The following is a 13,592-nucleotide window of genomic DNA, read 5'->3' as shown; positions in this document are numbered from 1 at the left end:
GAAAAATAAAAAGTACTAAAAGTAGCCTAAGGCCTGTGAAGAAAATACAAAGGAATATTATGCTTTTCTTTGTTGTTACTTTTTTTTTATTGTTACTAACTGGTAAATCATAGTTTAGTCAGTAATTAATTAAAAATCAAACCTAACAGTTGACTTTTGAGGCAACACACAACCAACCATAGAATTTCTATAAGAAGTTTAATTATGTTGGAGCTTTATTAGTCACACAGAATACAATTGTTTGCTGATAAATTCTTGGGTGTCTCTTGCAGTGGAGCATTGACTCGCCTTAGAAGACAAATGAGCATTCAGCCCACTGTAGAACCTCTGCCAGTTCCCCAAGGGTCTCGGGGAGAATCACATTCTTCAGTAGAGTCAGTGAAATAAAATGGCTCCACTCTAGTGTGTGATGCTAATGTCTGGAGTCCTTCCCGGACTCTGACCAGGGCTCTTTTCAGAAACACTTGGGGCCTTTTTGGAGTTTGATGTATTTATTATTAGCCTTTTAGAAGTCATCACTTTAAGTAGGGCATGTGGAATGAAACTGTCATTCTTTAAAAATATATGTATCCTTTTTTTTCTTTTTTTATCTGAAGGCCTCTGAACGTAATACATTCCTGTATCTAAAGTTGAAAAATGTTAATCAAAGTCCCTCAGCCCAGAGATAGCAATGTATCCATTGACTGACGAAGCTACTTGTGGTTTAGGCTATCAGCTTCCCTGTTGGAGCAGAGGACAACTACTTTGAAATAAAATTAACAGTGGCGCATCATAATTTTAAAGAATTTCTTTTTCTTTTCTTGTGGTCTTTCTCTTTGATCATTATATGGTTAATTAGGCTGTATAGATGGGGTATTACTACTAAAAGTAGAAATGATTATTATAGTACTATGAAAAATTATAGTGTCATTTCTTTATTATGTTGGCTCTTCTATAATATATTTTTTTAATTTTGACTAACCGTTATGTCTGGCAATTTATATAATTATATATCAGAAGTCTCCATGACTTCAGTATTGTAATGCTTTCTGAAATTTGGCATCAGTGAAAATATGATGCAACAATATTATTTTATTCTTTTTGTAAATTTATTTTATTTGAAAGGCAGAGACAGATACAGAGAAACAGACACACACACAGAGAAAGAGATCTCCCATTTGCTTGTTGACTACCCAGATACCCACAAGAGGTGAAGCTGGGCTGGGCTGAAACCAGGAACCTAGAACTTCATCTGAGTCTCCTGCATGGGAGGCAGGGACACAACTACTTGAGCCATCACCTGCTGTGACCCAGGGTGTGCATTAGCAGGAAGGTGGAATCAGAAGCAGAGCCAGGACTCAAACCCAGGCATTCTGATACGAAATTCAGGCATTTTAAACAGCAGCTTAACCACTGCCAAAATGCCCACCCCATTTTAAATGGTGTTACAAGTGAAGAAATATCTTTTCATATTTCTGAATGGTATCTAAAAATGTTTTTTAAAAAAACTAGTGTGTAGTGTGTTCTTTGAAACACTGCTGTTGTCTAATGTTGTTATATCTCCTACATACATATACCAACCCTGCCTGAATAGGGATGATTTATACTTATTTTTTAAATTAAATCACTCTCATTCATTTTGTCATGAAAAATTTCACCTATCTCTTGCATTAAATTTAGATAATTACAGTACCATTGTAAGGAAAAGAGGAGTAGAACAGAGAAGACAGGATATGAACTCACAGCCAAAATGAATTTATTCGAGAACAGTAAATTTGCAGAGGTGGCCAGCTGCCAGGAACTGAAATGGTGGAACAAGAACACAAGCCTCAGCCATCTTAGTTCCCTGCCTGAAAGTAAATCAGTTTCGCTGATGGATCCTACATTCTTTCAAGAGACCTGTTCAGTCCCATGCCCTGTACTTTTCCCCACTCCATATTCTGCATTCTTTACCTAGTTTGTAAGCCCCAATAACCTGAAAAACCTGTATGAAGGAAGTCACCTCTGACTACTGCCCCCCACCCTCACTCTGGACTCTTAGCCCACTGTAAGGTGCACAAGGCTCAGCTCACTGGCGGGCTGTGCCCTCTGCCATGGGTTCAGCCTGTGTGCATTGGCCACCTCTGCACATCTATTTTTTTCCTTGAATAAATTCATTCTGGCTGTGAGTTTGTGTCCTGTCTCCTCTCTGTTCTGCTTCCCTTTTCCTTACAATCATAAAATCAGGGTGCTAAGTCACTACATAACATTTTGGGAGAGATTTTTATTTAAAAAAAGATAGCAATGTCACTAAAATTAGAATAATTATTCTCTAATTAGGGTTCTAGCTCAATGTGCATGATCTTCATACTCAGATTTTTTCTTTTTAATGAGACAGAGACCTTGATCTTATCTTTTATCCACTGGTTCATTCTCTAGATGCCCACAATAGCCAGAGCTTGGCCTGACCAAAACCAGGAGCCAGGGATTCCATCTGATTCTCCCACATGGGTGGCAGGAACCCAAGTACTTGGGCCATCATGCAGTGCCTCCCAGGCACATTGGCTGGAAGCTGGATTAGCAACTGAATAGCCTGGGCCAGCGCCGTGGCTCAACAGGCTAATCCTCCGCCTTGCCCCGGTTGCCCCTCTTCCTCTGCTGTGGCCAGGGAGTGCAGTGGAGGATGGCCCAAGTGCTTGGGCCCTGCACCCCATGGGAGACCAGGAGAAGCATCTGGCTCCTGCCATCGGATCAGCACGGTGCGCCGGCCGCAGTGCGCCGGCTGCGGCGGCCATTGGAGGGTGAACCAATTGCAAAGGAAGACCTTTCTCTCTGTCTCTCTCTCTCTCCCTGTATACTCTGCCTGTCAAAAATAAAATTAAAAAAAAAAAGAAAAGAAACTGAATAGCCTGGACATGAACCAGTGCTCCCATATGGGATATAGATGTCTCAGGTGGCAGCTTCACCTGTTGTACCACAATGCCAGCCCCCTTATACCCAGATTTTAGGTCAACATTAGCCTTTTAAGTAACTCACCAAAGAAGATTTTCTGGTTATGAGTAATGGACCTACTTAGAGGTATACTATAGTTTTTGCATTTGATTTTTTTGTCTACACAGTTTAGAAGAAAATATTTTTTTCCTTATTCTCTTTAAGAATACCCACTTTGATTTTTTTTTTTTTTTTGGTGTTGAAATAAGATGTATAGCTTCTGTAGATTTAACTTGACAAGTGTGTACTGTGATAATCTTTAAGCCTCTATCTTTGATTTATAATTTTGTTTGTCAATGTATGATCCATATCACTTAAGCCAGTTCAATTTTTCTCAGTAATGCTTCTTGAAATGGTCTTTCAGTTTGTACATGAACTACCAGTATTTCTTTTTAAATTAATACTGTATTTTAGTATAAATAGAAGTTGCTTTTATTTTTATATTCCACAAACCCAGGACTATTTGTATGGCTAAAATAAGAAACAATTTTTGTAGGGAAGAAGTAGAGAAACATAATCTCCCCAAGTGAGCTCCTTATTACCAGAAATCTTCAAGAGAAACTGAGCAACTGTTAGGGTAGGGCAGGTAAGAATTCCTGTCTTAGATAGAAGTTTGTACTAGATTACCTCCAACTTCCTCTCCAACCCTGCCATCTTATCATTCAGTAAACAAGACTGTATCTGGTTACTATAATTTATATAATACAGTAAGAAGGAAATCTAAAAATAATGTAGATTATGAATATTTTTATTTATCAAAGCAGTAATACAGCCTATATGCTTTTAAACATAAACTTAACATTTGAAGATTCTCTTAAGTATTTTTTAGTATACTGTTCAGATCCCTAAATGTCAAGTTGAGTGTGAACTTTGTAATCACAGTGCCGGATTCATATGTTGAATTGATTTATTTCTGCTTTTTTGGTCTAGGGTTCACCAATAAAGCCAGTAGCCATTAGGGAGCTTCAAAAAACAGAAGATGTAAGAAGATACTCACATCAAAGCAGGTGTGAAAAACCAATTCTGCTTACTTGTTTCTTTCTTGAAACTCAATGATGAGATGAGATGAATATGGTTTTGTGACGTTTTGTGTATAAAGAGAATGTTTAGATATTATGTGTTTTAGATATCATGTATTAAAAAGTGAGTGATAATGTACTTTTGTGCTCATGTAATTAAAAAGAGGTAAATTGATTGATTGATTATACATTCAGATCACCTAAACTATTATATAATTAACTGATTTGAATATACTTAATGGCTATGGGATTTTGTGGTGATACTATATGGATTCATACAAAAAGGAGATTTGAAACAGTAATCCCCAATTTTTTTTTATTTGAACTTTTGACTGGATAACAGATAGTGATGTGTATATTCATTCCCATCTCAAATATTATTATGTTTCCACTGTAGTCAGTAGGTACCTCAGAATATTTCTAAAGTTAGTATGACCATTTAGAGCACTGCTTCTCATCTAGTTCAAAAAGGTTTCTTGTCATAAACCTTATCATAGTAGTTAAAAATGTTCCAGTCTCTGGTTCTTGCCTCCTCTCTGTTTTTTTAAGGTCTTAAAATAGTAGACTTAATATGCTTATTCTTTTTTTTTTTTTTTAAGATTTATTTATTTATTTGAAAGGTGGAGTTACAGAGAGACAGAGGAATAGAGAGAGAGAGAAAAAGATCTTCCATCCACTGGTTCATTCCCCAAATGGCTGCAACGGCTGGAGCTGGGCTGATTGGAAATCAGGAGCCAGGAACTTCCTCGGGGTCTCCCACGTAGGTGCAGGGGCCCAAGGACTTTGGCCATCTTCTACCGCTTTCCCAGGCCATAGCAGAGGTCTGGATCAAAAGTGGAGCAGCCAGAACTGGAACCAGCACGCCCATACAGGATGCCAGCACTGCAGGCAGCGGTTTACTCACTATGCCACAGAGCCAGCTCCATATGCCTGTGCTTAAGTAGCAGTAAATTGATGTGTAGAACAACTTATCATACATAGTTTTTTTATTCACACTAGAGTATTAAAGTTATCTCAGGGACAAAGGTGCAGATGGAATAAAAAAAATGTAGGAAGAGTAGTGAAAGAAAGAAATCTTGGAACATAGCATTTGATAATCTTATCACTTAATTCATTGAACTTTAGTTAAATTTCACATGCTTTGATGTTTATCTTAGAATGGCTTTTTAGTTGCCATGTGTATTTATACTGAGAATACAATCTTTTGAGATTCCAGTTTCATGCAGGAGTTTCTGTTACATTTCCTCCCCTTGGGTGAGCTCAAGTTCCCTAGGATTTAGCAGACACCCTCAAGGTGAAAGCCAGCTTTTTTACTTAGTTACCTTATGTATTAGTTTTCTGTTACAAATTCAGCAGCTTAAAACAATACACAGTTGTTGTGTCACAGTTCTGTGGGACCGAAGTATAGGCAGGTTCTCTGCTTTCATCATCCAAGGCCAAAGTCAAGGTGCTGGCTGGCCTCAATTCTTATCTGATGAGTATAGGAAACTCTTGTTTTTCAGGCCTTGTATATATTGTTGGCAGAATTAAATTCCTTGTGATTATGGGAATGAGTCCCTGTTAACATTGCTGACTGTCAGTTGGAGGGTCATTATCTGCTTTTAGAGTCTGCAACATTCCTTCGTTTATGATCCCTTCAGTTTTATTACCCCTTTTCTCTCTTTTTGTTTAAAGATTTATTTATTTGGAGGCCGGCACTGTGGTGCAGCGGGTTAACACCTGGCCTGAAACGCTGGTATCCCATATGGGCCTCAGTTCTAGTCCTGGCTGCTCCTCTTCCAATCCAGTTCTCTGCTATGGCCTGGGAAAGCAGTAGAAGATGGCCCAAGTCCTTGGGCCCCTGCACCCATGTGGGAGACCCCCCAAGAAATTTCCTGGCTCCTGGCTTCAGATCGGCGCAGCTCTGGCCATTGCGGCAAATTGGGGAGTGAACCAGGGAATCGAAGACCTCTCTCTCTCTCTGCCTCTCCTCTCTCTGTGTAACTCTACCTTTCAAACAAATAAATAAATAAATCTTATTTGTTTGAAAGGCAGAGTTACACAGAGAGAGAGAGAAGGAGAAAGAGAGAGAGATCTTCATCCGCTGGTTCATTCCCCAAATAGTTGCAAGGGCTGGGGTTGGGCCGGGCCAAAGCCAGGACCTAGAAGCTTCATCCAGGTCTCCCATATAGGTGCAAGGGGTCTCCCCTGTGGGTGCAGAGGCCCAAATAGGGCCATCTTCCACTGCTTTCCCAGGTGCATTAACAGGGAGCTGATTTGGAAATGGAGCAGCTAGGAGTCAAACCAGCACCTATATGGGATGCCAGTGTTGCAGGTGGCAGCTTAAGCTGCCATGCCACATCTGCCCCCATTCCTCCCTACTTCAGTTTCAAGCAAACTAGGCCAAATTCTTCTCACATTTTAGATCTTTCTAACCTCCTTCTCTGCTGCATCTCACAAATTCTTTGGCTTTTCTCTTGCTTTTAAATGCTGCTGAGTACATTAAGACTACCTAGCAATCTCTGTCATTTTAATTTCAACCAAGTAGTAGCTTGAATTTCATCTGTAAAGTCCCTTTGCCATGTAATGCAACATATTTATTGGAGTAAGACCTAGGTGCAGAGGTAAGAGTAGAGATCGTGGGGCCCAAAAATAAGCCTACCACACCTTAATTAAATGTCCTTGTTTTATTTCTTTTTCAGAATCTCTGGATTCTTTGTTTTTATAGCACCTCAGCAATATATGTAAAAAGTTATCTTGTTAATCAGAATTTTAGTTGTTTGCATTGGAAAAGTCTTTCAGAGTGTTTAATTAGCTTTAGTGCTGGAACCTAAAGCTTTATTACTTTTTAATTGGATGTTTCAAATCACTAGAGCTTAATATGGTCCTTGTATAAGAACTTCATACTTTATCCCAGTAACCAGTTAAGCTCTAAGATCACTACATATATATTTCATTTATTTAGTTAACAGATATTTGTAGAAAATCTATGCGCCAAGTAATTTGCTGAATGTGGTAGTATAACTATGAACTTAAATGAAAGTCCCTGCCCTCCTGGGTCTTCCATTCAAATGAAATAATGAATTAAAAACAAAATCACCTTAAAATGACTGACAGATCTGAAGTCCACAGATCTTGTCTGTAAGCTGAATAACATATTAACAAAAAAATAATCTATCTCAGCAGTCTGTCTGTTACAAAGATTCAAAGGAATTGAGTCAGTTTGACAAATTGCTACTTGCTGGGAAGTCATTCCAGACCTATGCTAGTGAGCAGAAAAAGAAAACTACTTTGGGGTGGGTCTTTGGCACAGTGGTTAAGACTCTGGCATCCCATATTAGAGTACCTTAGTCCTGCCTCTGCTCCCATTTCCAGCTTTCTGCTGATGCATACCTGGGGAGACAGCAGGTAATAACTCAATTACCTGAGTCCCTGTCACCCATCTGCGAGACCTGGACTGAGTTCCAGGTTCCCAATTTTGCCCCAGCCCAGCCCCAGCTGTTGTGGGCATTTGGGAGTTAAGCAGCAGGTAGGAACTCTCTTTCCTTCTCTCTCTCTCTCTCTCGCTCTCTCTCTCTCTCTCAAATAATAAAGAAAGAAAGAAATGTGGTAGAAGATAGGTATTAAATGGTTTAACGACACTGTTAAAAATAGTATTGCAGGGGCTGGCGCTGTGGCGCAGTGGGTTGAAGCCCTGGCCTGAAGTGCCAGCATCCCATATGGGCGCTGGTTCTAGTCCTGGATGCTCCACTTCCAATCCAGCTCTCTGCTATTGCCTGGGAAATCAGTGGAAGATGGCCCAAGCCCTTAGGTACCCGCGTGGGAGACCCGGAAGAAGCTCCCGGCTCCTAGCTTCGGATCGGCACACCTCTGGCCACTGCAGTCATCTGGGGGAGTGAACCAGCAGATAGAAGACCCCTCTACTGTCTCTATCTCTTTCTGGAACTCTGTCTTTCAAATAAATAAAATAAATCTTTAAAAAAAATAGTATTGCAGTTGTCACATAAACCCTCTTAAAATGGATTTACTTCTTTTTTTTCTGTTTTATTTCAGTTCATCTACAGATGGCCAATAAAAGCTATAGGGAATTGTAGCAGTGAAATTAGTGATCTTTAGAGAAAATTGCAGTTAATTTCTTTAATTTTAAATATATAATCGGGCTGGCACTGTGGCACAGAGAGTTAAGCCATGGCCCTCAGTACCAGCATCCCATATGGGCACCGGTTTGAGTCCTGGCTGCTCCACTTCTGATCCAGCTTCCTGTCAATGCACCTGGGAAAGTAGCAGAAGGTGGCCCAAGTGCTTAGGCCCTTGCACCAACATAGAAGACCCAGAAATAGCTCTGGGCTCCTGGCTTCAGCCTGGCACAACCCCTACTGTTGCATCTATTTGAGGAGAGGACCAGAGGATGGAAGATCCCTCTCTCTATCACTCATCTCTCTAATTCTGCCTTTCAAATAAATAAATGAATCTTTAAACAAGTAATTAATATATAATCTTAGAATGTGCTTTTATTAAGGTCTATGTGTATGTACAACATTTCATTTAATCATAACATCTCATGGAAGTAAGTAGAAAATGAGGAAACAGGGTTTGTTTGAGTTTGTTAAATTAGGCCAAACCATGGGAGATAGGTCTAGGTTTGTGAAAAGTATAAGAATGGGGGGCCAACACTGTGGTGCAATAGGTTAATCCTCCGCCCGCAGTGCCAGCATCCCATATGGGTGCCGGTTCTAGTCCCGGCTGCTTCTCTTCCAGTCCAGCTCTCTGCTGTGGCCTGGGAAAGCGGTAGAAGATGGCCCCTGTACCCATGTGGGAGACTGGAAGAAGCTCCTGGCTCCTGGCTTCAGATAGGCACAGCTCCAGCCGTTGCAGCCATTTGGGGAGTGAAGCAGTGGACGGAAGAGTTTTCTCTCTATCTCTCCCTCTCACTGTCTGTAACTCTACCTCCCAAAGAAATAAATAAAATCTTTAAAAAAATAAAAATAAAAAGAAGAAGAAGAAAAGAAAAGTGTAAGAATGATACCAGGGGAAGGGGTTTGGCACAGCTATTAAGACACAAATGTGGGTTTCTTGCATCACATGTCAGACTGCTCAAATTTGAGTCCTGGCTCCACTCCGTATTCCATCTTCCTGCTAATGCTCAAGTGGGTTGGCTCCAGTAATTAATTGGTATCTTAAGAGTAGGCTTGAAGTAAGGAATTAATATGTGGTGACTGGAGGCCTGCCTGAGGAAGGACTCCAGAGTGGGTTTGAGAGTCTGAATGCTACGTTGAAGACTCTTGGTAATAGCAGGTAAGGAGAAACTGCTGGAGCTTTGAGGAATTGTCTTTTATTTCCCCAATAACACACTGATTGCAAAGCATTTAAATCAGCCTGAAAGGCTAATGATCATAGTTTCAAATTTCAGACCCTAAATGTCAAAAAGTCACTACACCAACATTTTAAATTTCATACACACAGATGAGTTACACAGGCTTGAAACAATAAATCTGGTTCAAGAAAAAGGTAAATTTCAAACTATAAGAATTAAAACTGAAGAGTAGATGTCGTGGCACAGAGTGTTAAGCAGCCGCTTAGGACGTCTGCATCCCATGTTGGAGTACTTGATTTAAGTCCTAGCTACTACATACTTCCAACCCAGCTTCTTGCTAATGCACGTAGGAGGCATCAGGTGATGGCTCAAGTTGTTGGGCCCCTGCCTCCCAAGTGGGAGACCCTAATGGTGCTCCTGGCTTTGACCTAAACTGGTCCTGGCTGTTGCTGCCATTTAGAGAGTGAACCAGCAAATGGAAGACCTTTTCCTCTGTTTTCTCTCTCTGTATCATTCTACCTTTCAAATAAATAAATAATAATAAAAAATTGATAAGGGGCAAATAGTACTTTTTAATGTTATAGCATGAAATAGGTTTTTTTAAAGAATAAAAACCAATAGACTTTATTATTTCAATTTTTCATCAATTGAAAATAAAGGTACAATTGCTTTACAAGTTACCAAATTCTGTAGTATTTCAGATTTCTGTTGATAAAATGGCTGTGTATGAAAAAGGATCTCAATTTACTTGTATCTTGTTTCAGTCATGGTAGTAAAGAAGATAGTAGTTATATGTGTTATAAGGAAATGATACTGTTTGAAACTTGATCTCATTTAACTATCATTAATATTGGCTGACATAGACATTTGTTACCTAGCTATTGATTAATCAGTGATATCATCACATGAAACGTGAGTTGGAGACATCAGGTATTCCTTGTGGTTTAATTTAATGACTTGGGCTCAAGTTTACAAAATGTAGTTGCTCTTTCATTGTAACTAAACAATTTGCCTACTGATTAATAGAAAGCTACATTAACAATGAAAGCAATTTCACTTGTTCTTTATCTGTCTTTTGTTATCAAAAAGTTTTCCCTTTCTTTTTTCTTTTGTGTCAGGGTTCCAGTTGAGCCATCCTCTCTCTTGTCTCTGTCACCAAGTCACAATCAGGTAATTGTTTGTAGATTTTTTCTTAATGTTTTAATTTTTTTGATTAAAATAGTTTTCTATTTAAATTACCATCAATTTTCAGATGCTTGTAAATTTATTACCTGTCTCCTCAATCGGTTAATATGCCATATACACATGATACTTGCTAACACTGTTTTTAAATACTAGGCAGAAAAGAAATCTTCACCTCCATAATGATTTTATAATACATATAAAATAGTGCAAAGATGAGAGAAGGATTAGCAGTAACACATTTAAGGAAGTGCTAGGTGACTGCAAAGTAAAAGTTGCTTAGGTCAGCAGTAGGTTTCCTAAGTTGATAAGGAGTATTGATAAGTTGATCCTTATCCTCACTTGGGCTTGCAAAATGATGCTTTTTGTTCCAGCTGTCTCATGCAGACTTGGAACTTCATCGGCGAAGAGAACAGTTAGTAGAGCGCACTCGGAGAGAGGCACAGCTTGCTGCCCTGCAGTATGAAGAGGAGAAAATAAGGACCAAGCAGATTCAGAGAGATGCTGTCCTGGACTTTGTCAAGGTGAGTCATTTGAATTCACTGAATGATGTTCTTTAAAGTTACTTAACAGCAAGTGCTTGTTTTTGCTGAAGCCATTGGTTTTCATCAACATTTTTCTCTCTGATATAAGGGTTCTTGAATGAATATCAATATCAGTATCAAGTGACTATCCCTATTTGTGATTAATTTTCCTCATGCCTGTTGTGATTATCTTGTTCTTTAACAGTAATCTGTTCCCCTTGAGCAGTCTGTCATCACTCTGCCATCCAGCTGCCATTTCCTTATTCTCCAGTGTCATAGTAAACATCAGCAAGATTATGAAAGTGGCAGTGTGTGTAAAAGTGCCATGCAGGAGCAGTTGTGACACAGCTGGGAAGCCTCTACTTGCAATGTCCATATGCCATATTAGAGTGCCTGGGATCAAGTTCCACCTCCACTTTTTATCCAGCTGCCTGCTGATGCACCTGAGAGGCAGCAGATGATGGCCCACATATCTGGTTCCCTGACACCCATGGGAGACCTGGATGAGGTTCCTGGCTCCTTGTTTTGGCCTAGTCCAGACATAGCTGTTGCAAGCATTTGGCGAGTGAACCAATGGATAGAAATCTCTTTTTCTCTCTCTCACTCTCTGTGTCTTCACTCTTCCCACCTCTGCCTTTCAAATAAGTGAAAAATAAAACTTTTTTTCAAAAGGGCCGTGCAAATGTAAAGTATTATTCTCTGAACCTCTCTTCAAATTCCTTACTCTAGTAAATACCAAAAATTTGCTACACGCAGATTTGATCCTTTACAGTCATCATTGATTCTTTATGTTGATCTCCATACCCACTCAGTGAATAATCCCTTTTATTTATTTACTTATTTTTAAAGATTTATTTATTATTTGAAAGTCAGAGTAACACAAAGGAGAGGCAGAGAGAGAGAGAGAGAGGTCTTCCATCCGCTGGTTCTCTCCCCAGTTGGCCACAAGAGCCAGAGCTGCACCAATCCAAAGCCAGGAGCCAGGAGCCCCTTCTGGGTCTCCCACGTGGGTGCAGGGGGTCTTAGGACTTGGGCCATCTTCCACTGCTTTCACAGGCACATCAGAGAGCTGCATTGAAAGTGGAGCAGCTGGGACTCGAACCGGTGCCCATATGGGATGCCAGCACTCTAGGCAGTGGCTTTACCCACTGTGCTACAGTGCTGGCCCCAATAATCCCATTTAATATTTCTTTGCTTAACATTTTGCAGCCTCTGTGGTACTATGTGAATCCTTATTCTCTTTATTTTACTTGTATCACTTACCTTTTTGTTTTGAAATCACATTGGATTTTTTCTTCATATTTAAATAAGTATTTATAATTTTGTTTTCTTAATATCTGTCTCATTTACCTGTAAAATCCATGAAGACAGAAAGCATGTCTTTTTTTTTTTTAAGATTTATTTTATTTATTTGAAAGAGTTACAGAGAGAGGTCGAGACAGAGAGACAGGTCTTCCATCCACTGGTTCACTCCCCAGATGGCCACAATGGCCAGATCTACACCAATCCAAAGCCAGGAGTCAGCAGTTTCCTCCAAGTCTCCCACGTGGGTGCAGGGACCCAAGGACTTGGGCCATCTTCTTCTGCTTTCCCAGGCCACAGCAGAGAGCTGGATCAAAAGTGAAGCAGCCGGCACTAGAACCAGCACCCATATGGAATGCCAGCACTTCAGGCCAGGGCTTTAACCCGCTGCGCCACAGCGCTGGCCCCAGCATGTCTGTTTTACTCAATGCTGGATCTCTGCGTCGTAGCAGATCTTAGCTCATAGTAAAGGTCAATAAATATTTATTAAATGAATGATTACATGAACGAATCACTCTTGTCCTCTAACTCCTTTCTCTCCAGGTCCATTTCTGCTTCCTGCTTCCTGCTTTCTGCTAACGCACACCTTGGAGGCAGAAGTATGACTCAAGTACTTGGGTTCTTACCACTCACTTGCGAGACCTAGATTTGTTTCTGGGCTCCTGGGTTTGGCCTAGCTCAGCCATGGCTGTTGTGGGCATTTGGTGAATGAACTACTGAATGGAAGATCTCTGTCTGTCTCTGTCTCTGCATTCCATGTAGATTAAAAATAAAATAAAGAGATTTTTGTTAAGTATTATATAAATGAGGAAACTAAAGGCACAGGATAACTCAGTAACTTTCCAGAAGTCAAGCACAAAGTGAGTGGCAAAGCTGGATTCAAATTCAGATATCTCTGATTCTAAATGCATGCCACTGTGCAACACTGCCAACCCTTAGACATTTAGAAATCATATAGTCATATGCCTTTATTTTTGTAGTCTAGTCTAAATATTTCAATTTTACTTGCTTAATTTTCCTCATTCTAATTATCTTTTTTGTTTTTTTAAGATTTTTGTATTTGAAAGGCAAAGTTAAAGAGAGAATTAGAGATATCTTCCATTTGCTAATTAATTCCCCAGATTGGGCCAGCAGAAGCCAGGAGCCAGGAGCTTCATCCACGTTTCCCACATAGGTACAGGGACCCAAGCACTGGGGCCACCTTCTGCTACATTCTCAGGCGCATTAGCAGGGAGCTGGATGGAAAGTGAAGTAGCCAGAACGTGAACCAATGCCCTTATGGGATGTGGGCACTGCAGGCGGTGGCTTAACTTGCCCTGTGCC

General features: G+C 40.1%; 1 protein-coding gene across 8 annotated transcripts in view; it reads left to right on the top strand.

Annotated features, from left to right (window-relative positions):
- LRCH3 (leucine rich repeats and calponin homology domain containing 3) overlaps positions 1 to 13,592 on the top strand; it is a 133,217-nt gene that overhangs the window by 81,915 nt on the left and 37,710 nt on the right. For all 8 annotated transcript variants that reach the window (XM_062209313.1, XM_062209335.1, XM_062209294.1 and 5 more), the window contains exons 10-12: positions 3,880 to 3,956; positions 10,380 to 10,431; positions 10,818 to 10,967. In XM_062209313.1, the coding sequence (XP_062065297.1) occupies positions 3,880 to 3,956; positions 10,380 to 10,431; positions 10,818 to 10,967 (279 nt within the window). The remainder of the gene's footprint in view (positions 1 to 3,879; positions 3,957 to 10,379; positions 10,432 to 10,817; positions 10,968 to 13,592) is intronic.

Source organism: Lepus europaeus, chromosome 2, assembly GCF_033115175.1.
Source record: "Lepus europaeus isolate LE1 chromosome 2, mLepTim1.pri, whole genome shotgun sequence".
NCBI classification, from domain to species: Eukaryota; Metazoa; Chordata; class Mammalia; order Lagomorpha; family Leporidae; genus Lepus; species Lepus europaeus.
Note: the sequence above shows the minus strand (reverse complement) of the source record. Positions and strands in the feature narration are given on the sequence as shown.